Below are 25,882 nucleotides of genomic sequence, written 5' to 3'. Positions count from 1 at the left end.
ATTCGACATCTGGGTGTGGGAAAACATATTATTAGTACTGATAGTACAATAACTTTACAGTGTCCTCATCACTGTTAGGTCTTTGGTAAACGAAGCAACAAAAAATGAATATTTTTCTATAAGAAAACGTACACTCATGATGCTTTATTATCAAAAATACCAAAGTCTTTTATCATTTCTACTTCTGATTTCGACTGATTTTGTCAGTACGTGCCCGTGTCGAGAGCCTTTTGGGGTTGCGCATCCCCCAGGCCTCCTGCACATGGCAGTCTGTCCTAGAAACATGCTGCTAAAGTCTGACTAAAGGAGCGAGGATACTCATGGAGCTCTGACAGCTATTTTAGGAAGGCTGCATTCTTTAGTTCTGGGACACCGTGGGTGATCTTAGATGTTCATCACTTTCATCTCGGGACAGGAAGTATGGCAGATTTTACTGACTGTTATTCAGATGTTGAGTAACTGATGAGACAGCTGGTCTATAAATAGAAAGCCTACAATAAGAGTCAGCCTCTGTGACAACTGGTGAATCAGTTAAAGTAGTCCGGGTGTGTGAAGTGATAATATATAAACTGTCAATTCAACACTTCGTTTAAGTTTTAAGTAGACATCTTTTCGACTCAGTTGCTGACACGTGCAATTATTTAATCAGACCCATCTCTTCTTGAATCCGTAAAGCTTCCGCCAGCAGCACCTTCTCCATTATTAATGCCCTCCGCAGTTACTCTAGTGATTCTCCTTCATATTTTGTCAAGTAATTAAATTACAAATAGAGTATATTCAAACAAGAGTAATATACTGAAGGTACAGACATACTTTATACACTCACGTTAATATGGATGAATCAATACAATAATACAATTAATGTATCATATCAGAGTAAAATGTTTAACTCTGCTGTTGTACATTGAGGATTATCACAAATGTTGACTTTTGACAGAATCATGGAAGTATATATGGTTTAAATCTAAATGTTCTAAGGAGAAGTTTGCACATGTCTGGCTCCATGTCTGCCCAACACACCACATCGGTCACACATTGAGGATATTTGCCTTCAAGTTACATATCGTGATAAAGCAGATATTATAAGTCAGTTTACCAAAATCAAATTTTAATCATCTTATTCTTGTAACTTCCATCAAACATGTGAAGTTACTTCTTTACGGCTGGCAACTCAAACTCATAACAACGCCTTTGATTTTGGTTTCATCAAATTTTCTGACCCCTCTTATTTCTGTCATATAAGGTATTACAAAGCTTAAGAATGTATACGTTGTATTAAATGCAGACCTGAGCCCTGGTATGGAATAGGGCTGTGTCCAAACAGCTTGACTTACTGAATTCTACATCCATGTTCTACTACAGCAGTGGCTGTTCTGCAGCACTGTGGCTCTACCTAGTGGTCGGTGTGTTGTTTGCACTGTCCTCTGAATTATCTCGACTGGAGAGCACACTTGTAGCCTAGCTATGCTGTGTTTTTTACCTAATTCTCAAATACTAAAATACTGCATGAGCAGCATTAACTTAAAAATGGCTTCAACAATGTCAGTTAAATTTTCTCAGACTTTATTTCTGTCAAACATCAAAATGAAGACCATACTTCATGATTTTTAAACATACTGTAGCTGCAATATTTCACAATATACAATGCTTATGTGTTGAAATGACTCCTACAAACAATCCTAGACTCAACAGAATCAATTCGTTTCATACTATTTCCAAAAATATTTAACTATATTTTTCTATAAATGTCTTTCTTTTTTTAGCACCAAATAATCTTGGCCTGATTGTGATCTCTCAAAGAAATAATCTTTGCAATTGATTATTTTATAGAGACAAGAAATATTGCAAGAAGTGATTCATATCAATTGATATTACCAAACAAACTTCTCAGAACAATTCCTTGTCATATTGAATCCGACAAGTTGTTTTAGAGTTTAGATCCATCACGATTTCTCAGTTTTTGGAAATCCTGCCACAAGCCAATATCAGGTTTCTGAAAAATAATACATGATCTTCTCAATTTGTACTAAAAGACAACTTTAAACTTCAAGCCGCCGGGTCAGTTTCACTTCTGGCTGATTAGGATTCAGCAAGTGGAGATGTTGACTCAGTTCTTGTATCAGAACCAGGATCTCGGACTTTGTTGTATGAGCTTCTCAGGCTCAGTTAAGGAAGAGAAGATGGGGTTTAAGGAGCAGAACGTTTCAAACATTCAGACCTGGACGTTTGAAAACAAATGTTCTGTTCTGGCTTTTACCTGCTGTCTTTGCACACTGAGCTGCTGTGGATAACGTCTATCTTTTTAGGAAAACTGTATATATGTTAACACTGAGCTGCAAAAACCTCTTCCTGAATATTGTCCTGAACAACAGACATATTTTTCAAAATTTCCGGAAGAATCTAACATTTTGAAGACGGAAGGTTTTTGCAGGTGCTGCAGCTTCATGTGCAACTGCTTTATAGTGTGTTACTGTCTAAATGTTGTGACTACTGCTACAAAGTGCTCACCATACCAACAATCACAATTTACAGTGAGCTCTATATTCCTTTTAACCAGCACATTTAACTGGCATTAATTGATTATACTTATCCCATACCAAACACAATTAACCATCTGGTTGTATATATATGGGGCTCACTGTACAAATGCAAATGTCACCATAAACGGTACCAAAACTAATGCTTCTAACACACACCTCTCTAACATGCAATATATGTGTTTGTTCTTACTTTCACTCACAGACTGTGGTATGAAGGTGCCACTGCACTGTCACTACCACATCTTCCCGTTAACCTGCTCTGTTAAGCTCATTCTTGTGTGTTCAATACGCACAACCTGTTGAACCACACTGAGTCGACACAGCCGCATCGTCCGACACTTTCTGTGTTCAAAAACATCTTTCAGCTCCTGGTGAAAAGATGTTGGTGTTTTTACAATCTCTGCCTTGGGTTATCAGGGGAAAATATGGGGGATGAATATCTTCTACACTCCCCGCTTCTTACTTTTCCTCCTTAGTTAGTAACCCCCTATACCTATCCACACCTATTCTTCTTGCTCTATTTATATATTTACAGCAAATCTATTCCACTTTTAACATCATCCATATGCCAGGTACCTATCCCTATAAATAGAAAAAAATAAACATTTTGACATGTGTAAATCGATGTCTTTTGTGGGAAGTGTATCAGTCAGCCTCTGTAAATTATATTTAAAACAGTTAAATATCACATTTTGCATGCCTCTCTAAATTTAAAACATGCATTGGTGAACATCCCATATATTTTTGGCTGATATATGATGATTCTTTTTGGGGGGTTGGATAATGAAATGAGAAAGGCAAAGATTCTAAACCATCGTGTCCCTGTGTTGTCCTAACGGTGTATCATTTTGACTTATAGGGTATCTTTGTTACTAGGGTACAGCATGACGGGCCCGCCAACTCCGCCCTGCAGCCCGGAGACAAGATTCTGCAGGTAACATCCTCTCACTCATCATCAAACGGGCCAGATCCTGCCCCCTCTCCCTTCTGAACTCTCCCAACCCTTCTCTTATTTAAAAAAAAAGCATTTGATAGGAACAAACAGAGGAATTCTTACTCTTAACCTGTAAGGACTAGTCTACAAAGACGGCAGAGAATGCTGTTTTCAGCTTCTCAAATATGGAGATGTCCTACTTTTGTTCATTCTATATCATATTCAACTGAATATATTTGGGTTTGGACTGACAAACCAAGACATTTAAAGACCCCACCTTGGACTTTTAGGAACTAGGATGCATCTTTCAATACATAATGACATTTATAGAACAAACGATTTATCCAGAAAATAATCAGAAGATTGCTTTTTAATAAAAATAACTGTTCAAAATATTAAACCCTTTTACATTAACTCATTGTAATTGCTATTTATTTGCAGTAACTTTGGATAAGATGTGGCCTTAAACACTAGCAACCTTTTACATTTATTTCGAAAAAGCAAACGGTATATTTTAAATATATCCTCCAGGGACACTATCTTAACAAAAAGCTATTAAAATAACTTACCTCTCCCATGTAGGTCAGTCGATATGAATCAATAAACACTGAACACAAATGTGTTTCTTTATTTATAACCTAATGGTAGCTGTTGAAGTGCTGTTGAAAATAAGCCCAACTGGTAAAGATTGTATTGTGAGACAAATACTCTACAATGACAGATCCCACCCCCCTCCTCAACCCCTGTTCCTCATATGTTTCCTCCCCTCTCTCCTCCCCCTTCATCTTCTCTCCACAGATGTACAGTTTAGCTGGATGAACTCATCTAAAAGCCCTTTTTTGTCTTTACCCCTTCTCTCTCTACAGCATGACTGTGTAGCTCCTCCTCTTCTCTCTCTTTTCCCCAACAGTGATGTGTTACTGAGATAGTGATGGCAGTGACCCTCCATCCCTCCACACACACATATAGACATATGTATGGGAATTCTGCAGCACACATACCTCTATACATACCTGCACACACACACACATGCTGTTGACCGTGCTGCGTGTTTGCCTTGCAGGCTAACGGACATAGTTTTTTACACATGGAGCACGAGACAGCCGTCTCTCTGCTGAAGAGTTTCCAGCGGACTGTGGACTTGGTGGTTCTGAGAGAAAAATAGTTTTATAACAAACAAACACAACAACAACGCTTCTACTCTGCTCATCGCCATCCCATGCCATCCCACCTGCCTTCCGCTGGAGGCTTGTGGAACTGAAAAATGAGCCGCCTTTTTTACCTTTTTAGGGGAACACAGACATTTATTTGCCTATTGCTGGACCAAAGGCAAATACTAGTGCCAAATGTACAATAGGAAACATATCGGCTCCTCTGTCTACCGGCAGTCAGGGACCTGATTGACGGCTGGACAGACCACAAGAGGACACTTTGAGTTCCTACAGGGCTGCTGCAGTTTGGATTTTGTGGTTTGTTAACTAGGCATTTGATCATTCAGGGTCTACGGTTGTTTTTTGTATTTTTGCTTTTCTCCACTGCCATTCATTTTGCCGTCGATTTAAAAAACTTTGTTTGGTGTAGCACATCATCCACTTTCCTTGTTCCTCAACGTTCTTCTGAGCTTTGTTCTCTTTGCTTTCTGTTCTTTCATTTGTTTTCTGTTGGTTCTCTTTCATCTTTTGTTTTCAGGTTTTTTTTGTATTCTTTTCAGCTGTCTTCTGTTCTGTTTTGCAGGTATTATTTCCTCCAGTGTACAGAAAACTTAGGAATTTTTGCCTTGTGTACATATATAAAGCTGCAGTTTTTAAGAGCTGCACTTTCCTTGGGGCCTGGAATGACAGCTCTTAAAAGTTTATGAATAATATAAATATTGTTGATAAACCACATTCTGAATCCTCTCTTATGAACATACAGGGATTATTTCTCCAAATGGACAATTTTTTAATATACCACTGATTTTTTTTTATGTAAAGAAAACACTGTTGATAGTTCATTACTGCTAATCGTTTTTCTTTTTTTCTTTTTTTTTAAGTCTTGCTTGCACAGCTATGCTGAAAAAGCTTAAGCAATACTCCTGAGGCTTGGCCCATTGACATTTTCAGCAGAGCTTAACTTGTCCTACAGTGCCATCTACCGAGCAAGTCATGCTAATGTTTACACACACTGCCATGCACATGAGCTAACAGGCAAAACACACACATACAATAAACGTTTGTGCCCCCATACACAACACATATGCAATGGTGCTCTGTGCACTATTCATAATGAAGCCCTGTCTACACTCAAGGCCAACTTTACAATTCAACCTCTGTAATAAAACCAGTCACACTCAAACAGTGTAACATTGATCATAACTGTGCCATATTTTGAAGTCCTGTTTGCTAGTATTGTTACAGCACTGTTACATCATATTTTAGAAGTTTGAGTTGTATGATAAAATCCCAGCATGCTCTTCATATCATTGGTCACTGTCAGCCAGCCATTTTCTGTTGGCTTCTAGAGATCTCTTCTCTGTAGGAGACTCTAGATGTATTATAGCACTGAGTTTCAGTGCGACTGATATTCTATCCTTTGTGCCAAATGGACCCTCTGCCCCTCTCTGGTTGTATTTACACAGGCCTGAAACATCAGAGCTTTACCTCTTTGTGGCCCAGATCTGATCGGCTCACAGTGAATAAGGACACTGTTTGGCCTGGCATTCAAATCTAAGCATCCACTCTGCTGAAGAGTCCTGACATCTGGCCTCCCTGAAGAAAGCAACAAGAGAAAAGAGAATATCCCGAAGAGTCAGTAATAATACCGTCTTAATGGGTAAATCTGCAGTAAATCTGATTTTCCCTTTATGGACAAGCAGGGAAAGATCTGATCTGTGCCGCAAAGTCTTTTGGCTACACCTTAAAACCTTTTAATGTTGACTCAGATGTAGGAGAGAAATGACTGGAGCCATGTCATTAATAAACTCTGACCTTCATGGTCATGCTTCAGACCCTGATTAGACATGACAGAATTGAACGCAGGATTTTAAAAAAGCGAAGAGGTTCATTTTCTGTCTTTGTGTGAATGCAACACATTTCTTGAAGACGTTTCATGACAGTGAGTTTGTTTTGTTCTGTATAACATCTGATGTTTCATCCAGAGCAAAACAAAATCCATCACTGTTGTTTGCTTTTACTTGACGTGACAGTGTCATCCTGTGCCCATTTTGTGTCAACCCTCTTAATAAGCATTATAATTTAGTTAATTCAATTTAAGGGACACAAAATGGCACAGTGAAGTCCTGTGGGTTAAGAGACTTATTCTTACCCGCAGGTACCCACCCGATCCTATTTAGAGTTTGAAATATCAAAGATATTGTGATGAGAACAGAGAAAAAAGTTTGATAATATAATTATTTTTTACTACATGTTCAGGTAATTCTTTCTAAATATATTGATATACCTTAGCTTTGCTCAAAAATTGTGATATTTTATAATAATGACACTTATAACAATGGATGGAAGTACGCACAGTATGACTTGGAGACCTACACATGTACTATCCAAAACTGTATAAAATGTATTTCTACTGTAATTGTGAATTTGTGTTACACAAATATATATATTATATATATATATATATATATATATATGTATATATATACACATATATACATATATATATATACATATATATATATGTATATATACATATATATATATATATATATATATGTATATGACTATAAAAAAAACAGTCATTTTCTATGTGTTTAAACTTCATAAGAGCTGAACAAATGGGCGGTGTCACTGTACATAGCTGTGAATGAAATCCAATTTAAATGACTCATATTGATTGTGAATGTACTCATGCTTTCTGCAGTACCTACACCTACCCAACTTGAATGCTGCTTCTTCTGTTGTGTGACAAAAAGTACTTTGACCTCCGAAGAGAGAACTGCTGTCGAGTTTTAAGTTGGACAAATTTTAGTGACGATTTAACAGAACTATTTATTTCTTTATTTATTTGCACATGCAAGTTGAAAACCTTCCAGTTTTAAGTTTGAGTATTAATGCGGAGAAATGTAATTGCAGAAGTATATATAATATATATCATGTGTTTAGAATGCATTTTGCAGACGCTATCTGTACATACTATTTAAGATACAATTTTTACAAAAAATAATATATGTATAAAATAGAAAAAATGCTGTGCAGCAATTATACTGGAGCCATTTTGGGCTTTGGGACATACCATTTTTTCAGTATATAAGAAGTGTTTTGAATAATGTACTAAAGTCTCTATTGTACAAATAATAAAAATGTCACTATTGGTAATATGGGTTCCTCCTGTTGCACTGAACTCTGTCTTCAAGGCGGAAAAGAGGGATATCTCTTTTTCTGCTCCATGCATTTATTTATGCCTTATTTCCATAGAAAGACGGACAAAAAACAGGGGGAATTACAGAAAAGAACAATGGAAAGGAAGAAAATAGGTCATTTAAAAATAAGAAAGTAATTAGGAACAATGTTCTACTGAGAGATGTTTAAAAAAGAGATAATGGGTAAGGCAGGAGCCCAAATCAGGAAAGGAAATAGGTAAATATATGAGAAGAGAGAAGAAAATATCTGAAAAGAAAGGAATAAAGTGATACAAGAACAAACAGAGATGAGTAGGCTAAAGAAGGGAGGCACAGTAAAGTGGATGAGCTGAAGGAAGTAAATTGGAGAGTGATGACAATGGCCTTAGAAGGTCTGTTGGACATTTAATTTTCCTCTGCTTCTCTGTGGATTAAAGTCTGTAGAAGCTCTCAGCAGATGCTCCCTTGTCTCTCCATCCATTAGACTAACAGCCTGACTCTTCTCATCCCTGTATATATCCGTCCATCTCATCTATTTCTTGACATTTATCTGAGCTCTGGATTACAGAGGGACAGTTGAGCTTGTCAGTCAGACTCAAGACAAAGAGAACAAAAAAACAATGAAAAAGCATATTGTGGTAAGTATTACAATCATATGGATTTTGCACACTGGACATACAAGGAAAAAGCGTCTGTCATTGATCGATTATAATTACATATGGATGTTTGCTGGAAACAGAACTGGAGCTTGTTCATAAAGTCCTAAATCAGTTATAATGTTTGTATGAAAAGTGTAATTGATATGATGAGAGACTTTTACTGCTGTCTATAGCTGGATTTCTCAACTAGCCTTGATTCACAACCTTATCAATAATTGATGGATTTTAATGATAAGGAAATTAAATAGTAACCAAATGATATGGCTAATTAAGATATTGTGATGTGACTTTACCGTACACCACCCATTTTACAAGCAGATATTGTAATTATTACTCCACTACTTTCATGCATGTATAACTTAACACATGTGATGCATTCATATAGATTAGACTAAAAAGTCAGATCTACACTAACCAGATTCAACAACATTGTTGATGCTGTTGTACATGGTTATAGGCATAATAGTCCCATAAAAATAAGCCAATTTTCAAAATGAGTGTAATAACAGTAAGTATATTTTGCTGATGTAATGTCTGTTTTTCTACTTGCATGCAAGGACTTAATTTTAATGGAATATTAAGGTGTTTTATTGTTACTTTTACTCATGGATGTGAGTAATTAAGAAACTTTAGAAAAATGGCTGAACATTCTTTCCTTTATCTGTTTTAAACCATTCTGGCATCAGTGCTCTCAGTAGAACAGCTCTGCTTACCGGGTAGAGGAGGACAATTAACAATAGAGGGTAATAGTACATACACAAACACATGCATTGACAAAAGCAGAATGACTCTCTTTTGTTCCCTTTTTCTTTACTCTGTCTTTTACTGGTACTGTACTGATTTGTACAAAAAGATACTTCTGTGTGCTGTCAGAACAACCCACTTACACAATCATGCATATATTTCTCCCCACGCTAGCTCATAGTTTATGCAGGCATCAGTGTGTGTATGTTTGTGTGTGTAAAATATAGAGAGGGAGAGTTTTGTATTTGCACCCACCAAAGCTATCAATAAGCTCTTGACCTGATCAATAACAATACCAGAGACCGTCTGCATGACCTGCATTCAGCGGCTGTGTAGGCTGTGTGTGTACGATGCAGATTAAGCAGTCCTTAGACAGACAGACAGACAGACAGACAGACAGACAGACAGACAGACAGACAGACAGACAGACAGACAGACAGACAGACAGACAGACAGACAGACAGACAGACAGACAGACAGACAGACAGACAGACAGACAGACAGACAGACAGACAGACAGACAGACAGACAGACAGTATATTGTGTCCAACATGCTGGATGGAACTGACCGGTCATCAATGTTGCATTGCCAGACATTAATAATTTGTGTTTTTACTTTAACAACAAGTTTGGAGTTAGATGGATATCTATCCTAAATGTTCAAATAGTACTCTAAATATGCTGCTGATACAAATGTCAGAAAGAAAGGCACTCACACAAATAGGGGAATACACTCGCTTGCTCTGTTTTCCACAGTTTGAAGAGAAAAATCAATATCAATTTCCTCTCTGTTCATCCAGTGCACAGGAATTAATTTAACCTAGCTTAGCAAAAGTATGGGGAACCAGCTAGCTTAGGGTAATTAAAGTAACACAGCATTCTTAGTACAAAGGTACACTATGTATTTTGTGTATTTTAACCACTAGTATGAAAATATATTTTGAAACATTACAGTTATAGCTGAACCCATTGACATGAACGGTCACAGAGTCCTGACTGACAAAACACAGCTGAACTATAGATGTGGAGGTGACAGTTTTGGATTTGTGAAAAGGCACATTTTAGATTTTCGAGCTGTGATTTTTCAGTTAATCAAATGGCTGGAGGACAATAAGAGACTTGGGTTCTAGTTTAGGATAAAACGTTAGTTTACTGTAAGCTCTTATGCTGGGAGCTTCCCAAGGTTTCAAAGTACATATATATGTTATATACATTGCAATTTGCAATAGTCTACAGTACCAACTTGTTGAAAGAATATTCTAAATCGTCTACCTAACTTTTCTTTTATGTTGAAATGACAAGGCATGGATTTTGGTATTCTTTCACTTTGTAGATCGACTCCTTCAAGAGGCATCACTTTGGGAAAACTAGGCCCTGGTAGTTGACATGGATCTAGGCTGGGAGATAAGGACACGCCTATACAGAGAAGCTTTTAATCTAATCAACACAATACAGCTGTTTACCATAACAAAACTACCAAACTCACATAGGGTGGACTTGCCCAGGCAGATGGAGGGATTACACTTGTTACGTTGAAATTGGAGCCCCGTGATACACCTTGCTTTTTGGATTGTGGTAGTGTTTTTGTGTATTTGTATGAGACCAGATAGACCAAACACAAACAAATTCCTCCTTCTTGCTGTTATATCTGACTACACCTTTTTTTTCATATCTGTGTCAATTTAGTCAATGCTGTATGGAAACTCCCATAAACAGGAGCACCATAAAACAGAGGGAACAGGGGAGGAAAGGTTAAATAGATTTCCCTCTGGGAGACCAATCAGTGTTTGTAAACCTAAATCTATACTCAGAGCTGAGTGGATTAGATGTAGATCCAGTGTTTGCCCTGGAATAAACCTGGCGTTTGTTCTCTGAACAGCAGCTATTTAACATGACAAAACACGAAAACAAGAAGAGACACAAACTGGCTATTTTGTGTTTTGAGGTGTGTGCACGACTGTGAGTGTGTGTGTCTTTTAGGGACCTTTGAGTGTGTGAGTATGTGTTCATCAGCCGAAGAACCGGTCGGACAGCGTATTGGAGTCAAGTCACCTGAATGAAGAAATGGACTGGACTAGTTTCCCCAGAGCAAGACAGAGAGGAAGAGTTAAAGTGAAAGAGAAGTAGAGAATGAAAACAATCTCCGGGTACTAAGTCCACGCGGTGACTGTCAACGTTTAATACCAGCGCTTAATTTCTTCCTCCGCCGCTGTGACGGCTTTTCTTGGACTTAAAAACACCATAAAAAGTGTTCCTTCTGATTTAAAGACAGGTTGGTGTAGTAGACTGTAGTGGTGTCAGTTTGGTGTCCCAGTTTGGAGGCAGGCTGTCCCGGGAGAGACATACACATCTGCAATAACAGAGACTATCAGAGCGACACAGAGACCAGCCCCCCGTGAGAGGAAGGAGCGTGTCACCATGCCTGTGCGACAGAAAGGTAAATAGTTATTAAGTATTTATTTCTACTTCTGTAATTTATTCCTATACATTTTTTATTTTGTTTAAGGAACAATATCTAAAACATAGTTTTTTACAACGCTGAAAATGTTGCGTTGTTGTCGCTTAACTCAGTGAAATGCCCTCGATTTCGCGAAACTTCTATAAAACACCGACAATTTAACACTGAATTGTTAATTGTTGCACTCATATCCAATATATCACACATTAAAATATTGTAATAATATTAACACACTGTGGTGAATTCGGCACACAAGTTATCCACCCACGTTAGCTTGTTTTCATTTTTACAAATCTGCTTACTACACAGTGTGTTATGCACTGCAATGTAAAGACATGAGGAATTCAGCTTAACATTTTTGACTTTGCCTATTGTTGATTGCATTCCGTATTACAGTAAAGCATTGCAATGAAAGTGCAACCAATTCATATCTGAAAACGCTTGATTTATGTGGTTTTACATTAGCTAAGTCGTACGTAAAGGATCAATATGTTGCAAAGTCAGACTGTCATTCAAAGCAAGTTGCATTGGTTACAGTTAGATGTTGATACTCTCAGTGCTTCCGGTTTAATCAGTTGTTCAGTGTGCCATGGAGCCTGGAAAGTAGTCTGCTCCTTCTTTCACACCATAAACTCTATTGCCCTCATGACCTTTTGCATTAGACTTAGAATTAATAAAAAGCCATAGTAATAAAACGTAATCGTAGTTCCCATTTCACAGAAAGCGCATACTATAACATCCTATAGGCTACATAGGCAGATGTCCTATGGAAGAAGAAATACTTTTCATTTTTAGTTGCTGTCAAATGTTCAAGTCATGTCAAACACTAGCAAACTGGCAATAGCTGAGACAGAAACTGAAAGAAAACATTATACCTACACCTGTGTCCACCCTCACTACTAACAGAGCCAGGTATTATCAATCTGTTTTATATCAGCTTCGCCCTGAGGAAGACCCCTGTGAGGTCTGAGTTTATAACCATACTAATCCTCAATTAATGGAGGCTTTTAACACACATTAATCTCCTTACTCTACTTTAGAGTGCCTGGAGAGTTGTATGTTAGTCAATACTAGTGGGAAAAAAAGGCTTTCAGTTATTTACATGTATATCTTTATATTTAGATGCTCAGCGGGCCCTGGAGCTCCTACAGCAGTACCGGACCAAACTTGACCAGAGACAGCAGAACCACAACCAGAGCCGGAGCAAGGGCCGCGTGGAGGAGGACTCCCAGCTGCAGCAGTCCCTAGACCGAGTCATCAATGTCTTCCAAAGTCAGCTCTTCAGTGCTCTGCTTGGTAAGGACATCAGTTTGAATTTTCAGATACTCTGCCAATGACTTTACCTTTATACATCCATTTATACCTTCTATTTTCAAAGCTTCAGTTAGCATTTATCTGCTGGTTACAGTTTCAGTGATTAATCCCATAATGAGGAGTCCATTACTAGAAGGTATAAGCCAAATCATTTTGATCATTTTTAATTTTTCATTATTCGCACATGTTATAGATCAGAAGATATACAAGCAGATATATTATAATAATGAAAGTAATAGTTCGTACATTTTAACATCTAAAGTGTCCTTGAGTACCAGAATAAATACTTCTAAATATATAGAACATTTCTAAATCCCTATTTCTTATCCATGTATTGCATATTTTTCCTGCCCTAGGCTACATTTTAACATTGTATTACCAGAGAATAACAAATTGAAATCAGCATAGTAATGTTAGCGAGAAGTGTGTAATTATCCAAATCATGTGAACATATTAATTTCCCTCTAGGTTAAGTTTGGGATAAACTTTTAACTTCGCTATAGGCAGTTTAAACTGGGACATGGTTCTTAGAGAGACATTTTAGTTAGCTATTTTGAAACATAATTGTGGATTTCAAAACCTTGTCGTATAAAACAGAAACTGTCTCTATGACTGGATGCCAATGTTTTTTCGTGACCCTTTAAATTTGTACTTGTGCTGGTTTCAAAAACAAAAAAGTGCTCTGTGTGCTATTGATGCAGTAAGGTTGCTTTTATGTCTTAACCATTGACGGAGCAGTGTATTTTATTGGACAGGAAGGAAACTGTGTTTGGGACTCAATATGAATGCGTGAAGACAGATTGGCTTTAGTGTTCTTTTGTCCGAATAAGCTAAGGAGGTTTGGCTTTTGTTTGACTGACTGATCTTTAGGTAAGGAGAGGAGCGCTGTGGTAGCATAGTGTTCACGGTTTCTACCATAACTTGTACTATCACATGGCTTTCTTTCACCAGAAAATTGAGATCAGACCACTGCCATGTAGGCGAGATGTGGCCTGTCACAGCAAACACTGGAACCCTTTGTGAAAAGCCTGCATACATTCAGTGAATGTGTTGCGAGTATGAATTCCTCCCGAGAGTTAACAGCTTGTGGCGAACTGGTTTGATCTGCTTGTTGTGAACTAGGCTCATGTTGTTAAAAAAACTGGTTCTCTACCTGCTTTGTGCCACGCCCACACCTTTTAGTTCCTACAGTAACACTGCTTTCTGTGTGTGAGCATGTGTGTGTGCTGTTCACTAAACAGGAGCCTGAAATCCTGTTTGTGACTTTGACCTTTAAATCGAATGTCTTCCGTTTTCAAGCTGTGTCTTAAAACAACAGCACTGGCTTCCGTTTTTCAGTATTATTTATTATTGACTTTTTTCTTAAATATGGTTAGCCTATTCTGTAATGTAACATGTCTGAAAGTGTTTATTTGTGTGTATGTGGCTGTATTTATTTCCGTTCCTTGATGCCTGATATATGTTTATTTCTATGTATGGTGCTTTTAAAATCCCTCTTCACTTTATTCCCGTTTTTCTCTTCACACACAATCCTTCAACTGTCTATATCTTCCCTTTCCTCTTCCCACAAACTGCACCTCTGTTGTTCTTCCTCTTCATCATCTTTTTATGACCACTTGTTTGAGTTAGCAGTGTGCGCTAAGAACCATATGTATGCGTTAGTGTGGAACTGTCAGTTGTGTATGCAGAGAGGGGAAAGTGACCATAAATAATACAAGTGAATCTAATTGGGTCTGTGTTCAATCTTTTTAAAAAGGAAAATGACAGAATAATGAACTAATTCTCTTCTGTTAAATATGGTTGCAGTGCCATTGTTCTTCCACTAGAGGTCAAAAGTGTATTGGCAGTTTCTCCTCCGTACAGTAGTGATGAAGGTTTTCTACTGGATTGGGAACAGCTTTACAGAGCTTCAAATAACTATTATTTGTATTCTAGTTGAATTGGATGCGTATGTTTTCCCATGACCTCTATCAGTTGTACAGTACACACATGTTCAGCTTTACTGAGCCCACACTTTGACCACCCAAATATATTCAGGTTACATTTATGGAAAACAAATAAAACCTCAGTTTGGAGAAGATAAAACCAGAAGCTGATTTTACTTTTTAAGTGATACATTTTGAAATATATACTAATTATTCATCTAATAGCTGCTTAATGGAACACAACATTCTCACTTGACACTTTACATTGTACATTTAGGTTTTATTTAATATCCCATTCACTGCACTAGTATGAAAATAATATCCTGCTTTATATTTTGTTAACTTCAATAGTGTTTATTTGTCTGATAGTTTATCGATTATTTATCTTCATAGTCAACTGTATATACTGCCCCAGAAAACATTGAGACCACTCCAAATGTTTCTTAAATCTTTATCTCTACATGTATGGCAATCATTCCAGTGTCTGTTTAATTCAAACACAGAGAAATGTTTTCAGTAGTTTATAGAATACCGCCCCCAAAAAAAGAAAAAACAATCATTTAACTCAAAAACATGTCTATAAAAATGAAACAACAGAAAATTATAATGCTGAATTGGTCTCTTAATTTTTTGCGCAGCTGTATATATTTATATATATATATATAAATATATATTTATATATATATTTATATATATAAAATGCCGGTTTATTTTTATTTCTATTTCTTCTTTGAGATGTTCATACTTTAGAATTGTTTATTTCTTATTGTTAATTTATTTTCTATTATGTGCGATGACTTGTATTGTATTATGCTGATGCAACACAAAAAAAAATCCCAGCCGGGGAATAATAAAGTAATTCTTATTTTATCTTATCTTAATCTTTGAATAATCATCTCATCTCTTCAGCTCTTCTGCTCTGTATCCTTTGGAGAACACATTGCCTGAGGGTCAAATATTCATTCATTGTTTTGGTTTTGTAATTAGAAAGTCTTTATTAATATAGTCATGCATTCATCCGTTTAAAGTGTCATTACTTCATTAACTAATCCACTTAACCGTTCACTCAATCATCCTGGCTCTAATCTATTCTCTTGTCCTCCCAGACATCCAGGAGTACTACGAGTTGACCATCCTCACAGACAGTGACAGTTCTGTGGACCAGACATCCGGTCCCTGGAGTCTCCCTGCCTCCTCTAACCCACCGGCAGAGCCTTCTCCCCAGTCACAGCCCCCCTCGGGTTCCCTTAGCCCCCCGGCTTGTGAAGGATCATCCCCACTAAAACCTCTGAGCCCCAAACCCAGGTCGATCAAGTCCCATGCTGCTCCACTCCCATCCGGGACACCCACATCAAAACCGTCTTCCCCTACATCTCAGTCTGTCTCACCGCAGTCACAGCCAGCCAAGGTCAAGTATCGCGCTCCTCTCCCTCCTGTCCAACCAGGAGCCTCCAAATCATTGGCGTCTGATTCTCTGCCCTCTTCTCCCTCTGCTTCCCCCGGAGCCCCAGTGAATGGTGTAGAAACCTCCAAATGCCCGATAAAAAAACCTCCTAGATCAGCACTGAATGGAGCAAAGCCTCAACTCACTGCCACCAACTCCAATGTTTCTGTGGCCAGCTCCACCTCCTCCACCATTCCACAGAGTGATTCCTTCTCTCCGCACCCCAACCTGACGACTGTCTCGGCCCTCGTCTCCAGCACCACCGAGGGCTTTGTGTTTCCAATTTCTCCGGGCACACTCACCCCAAAAAGCGGTAGTCCTGTCACCAGCCCAGGTCCCATCAGAGTCACAGACGCTGTGGTAGTCTCTACATCACCTCTGACCACCAAGGACTCAGGCAAAGTCACTCCCAGCACGAGTCCAACCAGCCCCAACCAGGGAAAGTTTAGTTTCATCACTCGCAGTCCCAGGAGCCCTACAGGGCCTTTGACTCAAGGGCTTCATTTGAGGTATGTCCTATGTCAAGATATATATATATATATATATATATATATATATATATATATATATTAAAGGTTAGCAGGATTGTACTGACATTTTCCCATTCCAAATTGATACGTTATGTTTGGGATAAACATTACAGCAATGAGAAATGAACACCAAAGATGTGGACACAACAAAAAACAAAGAATAGCTTCAGTTACATTTTGATGCATCCTGTTTCATAGTTGCGTAAAGGTAATGTAGAAGAAAAAATGAATGCTAAAAGGTCCCCAATCATGCTATATTTGAACAAATTATATTGTAGGGCCAAATGCCATACACAACATGTCTGTGAACTGTTTTCCTCAAAATACAAAACAGATCCCCCACTGTAGCCATGCCTCATACTCCTCTATTTCAGCCCTGTTCCTGAAGTGCTGATTCTGCGACTGTCGCTTTAAATTTGAGCTGAGCTGAAGCTGGCCACGCCCCTTTGCAGCGTCATGCAGCTCTCTCTCTCTCTCTCTCTCTCTCTGTGAAATGTCGCACGTTGTTGCTGATACAGCACATAGTTTGACATTTTCTTTCTTCAGTGTTTACCCTATTTATTACATGGTTTAGTTGAATACTCGATTCTGATTTGGTCAATTCCGAACATGTGACACATTGTTAATCGTAGTACAGATCGCTGTCAAGGATTTATGGACCGTTGTTAAGGAGGATCAAGAAAGAGAAAGAGGTTAGAGCACTGGACGTCAGATAATCACAAGAAGAAGACAGACAGGAAGTAAATACTAAAATGAACAAGATATGGGCTCTGCAGTGTGTAAGGACTTGTAAGTGGATCAGAAACTGTGAACAGACTAGAGTAGTTACAGAAAACCTCGGTCAGTAGCGTACTGCCATAAAGTCATTGTTGTCGCAGTTCCAGCCGTTGGTGCGCCGTCTAACAGAGCTTTTTTTCTTAGCGGAAGAAATACGATCATTTTTGAGTCAATAACATCAGTTCAATTAATATTGGGAGTAGAGTTAGTTTGTTTAGCATCTGGCCGTGTAATTCGCGTGGGGCTCCCTGACCAGCCTGTCCAGTGTTCTTTTCCCCATAATGACTGCCTCACTGCACATTAACCCTTACATAAACGCCATTATACAAGAACTCTAAGTCCCTCCTGCAGACATCCTGCTGAACACACGAACACAGAGATGCTGTGGAGGGGATTTAGCGCGCCTACTCTATATGGGGGACGATAGGATGGGACGTTGCCAGTCCAATGTAAAGCCAGCCCACAGTTTGGTTATGACGTCATGAAAGACAGAGGGTTGTATTTTCAACACTTTGTGAGTCTACTGTCCACAACGGGGACATATATTTATGTATAAAAGACATCAAAAAGTGCATGTTGCATAATAGGTGACCTTTAAAGCTAGCAGAAACTATAGCTTATTGATCAATATTTTGTAGGTGTTGTTCAAGTTACTACAGACGGTCCTTCTTCCTAACTGGACAGCCATTGCACTTTAGCTATCCTGCTTAAACTTACACATTCCTTTTATCTATTTCCAACAAATGGCAAAACACACAACATGAAATTGCATGTTTTTCCCATAAGGCAGGTGACAGATATTCAGTCAACACTGTATTTTGTTTGCTTTTGGGAATTCAGGTGTAGAAGTGGAGAATAATAACACACATTTTTCAGAGTAAATCTCTATACACCTTCTCTCCTTGCTATCTGTTTCTAGTCCAACCAGCCCCGGGCCTGTTAAAGTCACCTCCACCAGCCCGAGCCACGGTCCAGCCAGCCCCCGGCCAGCTACAAGCCCACTGATCCCCAACAAGGTAAGACACCTCTGCTTCTGTAGTATCAGTGCCCTGGGAAAATTACAAGGCATCTCTGCCCAGAGAATAAAATGTGCTTTCTTTCCAAAGGAGGGTGATCTCAGTTTCTGGGTGGCAAAGTTGAGGTTACAGTATGGCTGCACGACTCTACTCTCCTTTTGCGTAGGAGATTTTGTCCATTTGGTTGATATACTGAATCCCATTTAAATGTTTCTATGGTCACGTGGCAGAGATTTCCTTGTTGTTGTCATTGTCCATATTGGTTCACCATAATCAGATTTTTCAGATAGTGTATACATTTGCTTTGAAGTTGCTTGATGTGGGCTTAATGCTGCTTGAAAAAGTACATATTGAAGACTGTCTTTTGTCAGAATTAGTGTCAGAACCTCTAAAGGTAAGTTCTTTCACTGTGTTGCACCACATTTTTTATCTGTGCCCGTTTGGTTTCATGCTATTATACTGTTTTTTTAAGGATGCAGATTATGAATAAAAAGGGGTCAAGGTTCACCCTGCTATTGCAAACACAGATGAATAATAATTGTTAAAAATGAGAAAAAACATAGAGGCATTACTTTGATTGTTTTTTCGTGTCTAAATGGAAGTATTTATGAAAACAATTCCTTACTGATGACAGCACGTCTCCTCTGCAGCAGTGCATGCGGAGGGGCTGGTGGCTGCAGAGAGCTGAGTTAGATGGACAGATCGTTTATGCAGGCTGGCTGTTTGGACGTTGGCTTACATTTCATTACATAATATGACAAGGGGAATCAATTCAGTTCAGTAACATTTTATTTAGAGATAGGCTCATGCAACTAGTTTCGCTTGTTGATATTGCTGAAATGGCATTGTGTGGTTAAATGCTGTTTGAACACAGGCTTACACTGCACACATATCTGCTTTGATCTTCTGCTGCTGATAGCTTACATCTTGGGAAATTTGATTTAATGTTAACTTGCTTTGACTTATAGTGAAAAGCTGTTTTAATACATTTAGGTTTGTATATCAGGATACATTTGCCCCCACAGTTAAATACTGCCTGTATTGTGTTCGGGTTGGTTTGGGCTGCAGTATTCATGTCCTGCCTAGGTGATCCTAATTATTTCATACAATAATAATTAGAAACTGGAAATTTGGTTTTATTGTCTTTGAAAAGGCAAAAATAGTAACATTTTGAAAGTGATGGATAATAATCGCAATGGTTGGAAGGTTTTTCTCGCTTTTGGCTCATACGTCTACTTGGACTCAAGGAAGCAATTCTTTGATTTTGTGGGTTAAGATGAAGGTCACTGTGGCCTTAAAAATCCCTTTCTGGCTGTACCTAAACAAATCGTAAGCTAGCACTACACACAATGGTATAAAATGATGCTAGGGATTCAAGATTCATAGGTTTTAATGGCATATGCACATAAGTTACAGTGTAGTAATGGCAATGGAAATCTTAACTACCGAGCTCCTCCATCAATGCAACATAGTTATATACAGCTCCGGAAAAAATTAAGAGAACACTCCAAATCTTCCTTAAATCTCTACATGAAGAAAAATAATTAATTTAACTAAAATACATACCTATAAATAGTAAAACCAGAGAAACTGATAATGCTGCAGTGGTCTCTTAATTTTTTTCCGGTGCTGTAAGACATAAAACAATAATAAAATAAATAAATAAAAAATAAAAATATTAAGATATAAACATTTAAAAAAAGTTCAAGCAAATACGAAAATAGAATATGATTATACAAAAACAAAATGTAAAGATCAAAATTGTACAGTAAGATGAAATACAGTTTCTTTTATATTGATAGCTATTTAGTTAAATAAATCTTACAATTTTTGGCGGATATAATTGCAGACTGACTCTTGACTGGTTGGTGGAAGCATACAACAACAAGGTGCTTATTCTAGTTTGCTTTTGCATTGCTCAATATCAGTAACTGGATTTTAAAATGTGGTGAGTATCATGAGAGAACCATCGATGACTGCTGGGCCAGAGAAGGCTGGAGCTGCACAGATGTAGAGTAAGACAGAAATAAAAAAAAACACACTCAATTGTGTGGTATTTTTGGGGATGTGAGATGTATAGCATCTGATGATCTGATCAATATCTGCCCTGCTTGTCTTGTATTGTACTTGTAGTACAGTACATTGTTATATTTCTTATCCAACATACACAAAAAATAGCATCTGGAGTTAATCCCTTCTTAGGGTGAAGCTTCAACGAGCTTTAACTTCACTTATTCCCAAAGTTGAAAGTAGAGCATCCATTGCTTTACTGCTGTTACTGTTCACTCAGTCTACCCCCCCACTCCTGACCTGATAAAACAGCAGAGTGGTGTGTGAGTGTGCCTGTGTGTAGTATAAGTATTTATGTGTGTGTGTGTGTGTGTGTGTGTGTGTGTGTGTGTGTGTGTGTGTGTGTGTGTGTGCTTACGTCTGTGAATAAAAGTCTGTCTGTGTGAGTGTTTGCCTGTTCATTCATGTGTATGCGTTTCTGCGCCTGTCTCGATATTTTTGCCCTTTTTTGTGTGTGCTGAGTGTGTTCAGGGTCTGCGCGGACATATATTCTGAGCCATGCACTTCTTGAAGTCAAAATGTGGCTACCAGCTGCCATAAAACGCAGACGGCAGCTGGAAAACAAGAGGGCGGGCAGAGGTGCGACGGGACAGCTGCCATGTTTCCGAATCCGCCTCTATTTTAGAATAGAAGTCCTCTCTGGATGCTCCGATGAAAGGACAGGTGAAGATGACATGAGGAAGGGAGGAGAGATAGATTGAGTGATGAAAGAAGAGAGGGAGGAGGAGGAGACAAAGACGGACAGATAGCAGAAGGATGTCACTAAAAGCAACAAGCGGGTGAGTGGTGAAAGTAGCAGCTGGAAGATGTTACGGTGAAAGTTCACCGCTCGGACTAGTGAGGATGGACTGCATCTGCATCCTCACAACAAAGGTGAGACACAGGAAGAGAGCGGATTGGAGTTGAGCAGAGGGGAATGGAAGATAAACAAAGTAAACAGTGTTGATTTGCAGCCATGGAGAAAATGGTCTCTTAACCTATTTTGTGATGATTTTGTCACATTTATTGTTTTATGACAGTTAACCCTTTCATTTGTATGTTTCAAAGTATGTGTGAATTACTCTTAAATGAGAACGGTTCTGATTTTTTATTTAAAGTGAGACTTAAATATGCACAGCAAATCTACTTCGGACAACCAAATGAAACATTTTACGACAAACCACAGTCTTGTTAAAGGATGGTACACAAAGTGCTCCAGTCACATTACATCGGTGACAGGTTACTTATTGCACAAATGGTCTGCTGTGCTTTGTGAGACTATAAGGTGATATTTTTACAGGAGCGGGCTGTGCTCTAGCGAAGCGACTCTAATGGGACCGCCGAGCTGTTGCTCAGCTGTTGGTCTGACAACATGTGATGCCCAGAGAGACAAGAAACTGGGTTGATAGGACACACACTTCAAAGGACTAGCTATCTGACTAGCTGGCTGGCTGTGTAGATAACGGACGGATCCGCTGGTTGACTGGAGAGAACTCGTGGCACCTATGTGCATACTTCGAAATTGCATGGCCCATTTGAAAGCAGCAGAACCACTGTGAGCTTGTATAGAACAAAGCTTAAAGCCCAGGGTATTTTACTACATGTATTCAGATCTCGTCTAAAGTCAATCAGGATAAAGACTTTCACAACTGTCAAGAGTTGAACAAAGTACACTTTCCAAGTGGAAATATGGAAAGCCAAGAGGGGCAACATGCAATAATTGTTCAAATAATGGTAACAAAACACACTGTAGGATATTCTCTTCTCGAAGATATTCATGATATTTGTGCACATGAAATAGGGCAGAAGTAGTAAATATTGTCAAATCATGGAGAGAAAAGTTCAAATCTTGAATACTTCATCTCTTTTTGCACACCTGGCCAATGGTTGCCTAATGTAGACTGGGTTTTCAGAAAGCGACATACATGTTTGTACTTAGCAAGCTTTATTTTTTTTTAATTATAAAAGCACGGGGGAGGAGATTCTGGCACTTTTTATCAACCCTACTACCACTTTATTTCAAAATACAATTAAACTAGCTGTAATATCGTATTTATGATTGCTAGAGGTACAGCTTGTGCAGACCTTTTGCTGTACATTCTCATCAGCCATTAGTCTTGCTTAGTGTCTTTTCACATTGCACTATAACAGACTTTGTTCTTCCATGCTGCTAGATAACTTGAAGGCTAGACCAGAGGTTCCCAACCTGTGTGGTCTGAGGTACCCCCACAGCCCTGTTAGATGAACTCTCCTACTCTCCTTTATCCTTTATTGATCTGTGTAAACTTCTTTCATTTGTTTTTATACAACTTAGTTTAGCTACTCTACAATCTTTCTTCATAACCCATATAAACGCTCTACACCACCTGGCACTCAAATAAAAAAATAAAAAACTGTAATTTGTTCTGAACTACTTTTGATTAAACTATACAATTACTGTAAGATAATCTAAATATTAATTAATTGGTTCTATCTTAGTAGAAGGTTGGTCTTGGCGCCCTCTGGATCTTGATTCAGACTCAATCTCATTATGGACTCAGTCTTGATTGTGCTTATTCGTGGACTCTACTTAAGTGTTTATACCACATTGTCTGTTTGAAGGACATCCACTTTGACCCAGAGGGGATCCTCCCGCATTACTAAGAAATACCCTCTTGGAGGCATGTTGTGAACTCACTTATGAACAGTCAGGAGCATGAGGAACTCCCCTCGTGCCGGCTAACGCAGGGATTGTGAGGTTTTGGCTACAAAACTCTGATAAAACAATACACTTTATGAAGAAGCTGACTGGTCTCCTGGTTGATAGGGATCTATTGAAAAGTAGAATGTGCTAGAGGACTGACACATACAGTACGCATACACACACAACACACATACACTTACACATACACATACACACACACACACACACACACACGCATACACACACACACACAGTTTGCAGATACACAGACAGACTGCTGGGTTTCCATCTCACATTCATCCGGTTAATCCCTTTTATCTCATTAAGATAATAGATTAAAGAACAGAGGGTGTTTCCTGAGCTCAAGACCGCTAGATTACTGCTGGAGAATGATTGATACATTTCTTACTTCGATCTCCCTCTTTGACCCTCTTTGAATCGTTTACTATGTGCATTCTCGGTAAACAGAAAGAATCAAGACCTTTTTTCGTACCTAAATATTTCCTATGCTCGTAGCATGTTCATTTAGTTACATTAACAATAACATAAAACAAAATGCAACAAGCTTCCAGTGCACACATGCACACAGATTCAACCAGGAAGTATATGGCATATTTATTCCTGACAGTGCAATCACATCTAAAGTTAACAGTATTCTACCCAACCAAAAATGAATCACATTATTTTAAAATATATGTATCACTATCTATGCTTGTGGAGATTGTCAAACCTACAGTATGTGGATTTCAGTGGATTTTCTTCTCTATCTCGACAAATCCTCTTTTCTTCTGGTCTTAAATCCCACCCTGGTGTTATTAGTGTGTGATTGTTGTTTGGTCCTACTGAGTGTGACTGGCCTCCCGTTTTCCAAGAGAGCAAGAGTCTCTTCATAAGAGGCTTACCTTAGGCTGCTAATAGACTTTACAGAGGTGGATCTATTTTAAGTGGGACAAAGGAGAGAATAGAAAGGGAAAATGAAAGCGACACTCACAGAGACCAACAGCAGAGAAGCGATCTGGTGTGCATGAGCAGGAGTTTCTCCATATATTTGGCTTTTCTTGATTATTTTACTGGATTCCTTCCAGAAAACTCCACACTACATCAATCCATCCATCTGTGCAACTGTCCAGCTGGTGCTCTGATGTAACTTTTGAGGAGGGGGGCACGGCGGACAAATTAATCAACGGTGGAGGCATGAGAGGAGATCAGAGGAGGGAAAGAACTTCCCAAGCAGCTGTAGGACTATTGAGCCCAAAGCTATGCATCTGCAGCAGGACTAACACCGCTCTGTACTGTAGAGCTGTGCTCACTCCATGAGAAATTCAGCCAAATATTAGAGAAGATCCGCACGTGTTTTGAAGAATTGGACTTAGGTCTGTAGGTGTTTGGGTAGCCCTGCTTGTAGAAGGGCTGACACCTACCGGGCCGGTTCAAAGGCTACATGTGAAGATGGACCGTTGCAACTCTTCATCCTCAGTCAATGTAACGTATTTTCACTTACTTTAATAACTATGTATTCTCTCATTCACCTGCTGTGTGGTTCACTTAAGAAAATAGCTTTTTTATAGTAGGGTAGCAAGGTCAACTGAGTTTAATCACTGTCCCTAATTGACCTTTTACACACCTGTGTTTGGTGAATTTCAAACCTAGCGCTTTGTTTTTGCATGTACAATTTGAATGGTTTCAAAGCCTTTTGAATCAAAACATCTGAGTTTATCATCTATATTTGTACATGTAATGTTCACATCCCGTAATCCGTACGTATTAAACAAACAAATAAGAACACATTGCAAAAAAAAATATCCATGTTATCCCTCATCACCAGTTTTCAAAGCCTGTCTACAGTACAGGTTGGCCCTCTAACATATTAGTTTCACAGACGCCTTTCAAATAGTCCTGGAACAAGATGTGTCACATCCTTCGTAAAACACTGATCCGATCCCTGTTGCATGGTTTCACAGAACTGTAGGTGCTAGAGATCAGCGATGCTGGCAGAGGACCGAGTGAAGCTGAGTAATTAAGAGCAATTAGTCTAGTTCCACAGGTCAGTACTTTAACATTAAAGATATCGTCCTGCTAATGCTGCTTTCCATGTGAGACTCTGACCACAATGGAAAACATAAAGCTATGTTCAACAAATGTACAGAAGAGAGCAAGATAAAACATAGGCAAGTTAAGCTTCATTTAGACTTCTTTTTTGGAAATGCAAACAGGAATTAATAAACAGTTTAAAGTGCAGGTTCTGTTTCTAATTGATTAACAGAAAACACATGTTGTATCAACTTGTTTGTGGCTCTGACCCTTGAAGGTTGGGGGGAAAGTGAATTGGAAATTGTTAAATGTATAACTTTGATTTAGGCCTTGAGACATCATGAATGTAAAGAGATGGAAGTAAGCGAGACTAAATCATAACAACATTATGCCACTGAAAAGGTACTCCATCGTAATACGCGAGCCACACACAATCACAAAT

At 38.6% G+C, this 25,882-nt stretch overlaps 2 protein-coding genes across 3 annotated transcripts in view; both read left to right on the top strand.

Moving 5' to 3' along the window:
• lrrc7 (leucine rich repeat containing 7) overlaps nt 1–7,717 on the top strand; it is a 35,103-nt gene extending 27,386 nt beyond the window's left edge. The window contains exons 31-32 of the mRNA XM_063890593.1: nt 3,400–3,474; nt 4,538–7,717. Of these exons, the coding sequence (XP_063746663.1) occupies nt 3,400–3,474; nt 4,538–4,639 (177 nt within the window). The 3' untranslated portion in view covers nt 4,640–7,717. The remainder of the gene's footprint in view (nt 1–3,399; nt 3,475–4,537) is intronic.
• A 3,516-nt stretch (nt 7,718–11,233) lies between these two features.
• LOC134869563 (discs large homolog 1-like protein) overlaps nt 11,234–25,882 on the top strand; it is a 97,429-nt gene continuing 82,780 nt past the window's right edge. Inside the window, exons 1-4 of one of the 2 annotated variants that reach the window (XM_063891268.1) lie at nt 11,234–11,650; nt 12,794–12,967; nt 16,017–16,863; nt 18,581–18,677. In XM_063891268.1, the coding sequence (XP_063747338.1) occupies nt 11,632–11,650; nt 12,794–12,967; nt 16,017–16,863; nt 18,581–18,677 (1,137 nt within the window). In that variant the 5' untranslated portion in view covers nt 11,234–11,631. The remainder of the gene's footprint in view (nt 11,651–12,793; nt 12,968–16,016; nt 16,864–18,580; nt 18,678–25,882) is intronic. The other variant, XM_063891269.1, reaches the window with a different exon arrangement.

The sequence above is a fragment of the Eleginops maclovinus genome, chromosome 9 (assembly GCF_036324505.1).
Source record: "Eleginops maclovinus isolate JMC-PN-2008 ecotype Puerto Natales chromosome 9, JC_Emac_rtc_rv5, whole genome shotgun sequence".
In the NCBI taxonomy this organism is placed as follows: Eukaryota; Metazoa; Chordata; class Actinopteri; order Perciformes; family Eleginopidae; genus Eleginops; species Eleginops maclovinus.
Note: the sequence above shows the minus strand (reverse complement) of the source record. Positions and strands in the feature narration are given on the sequence as shown.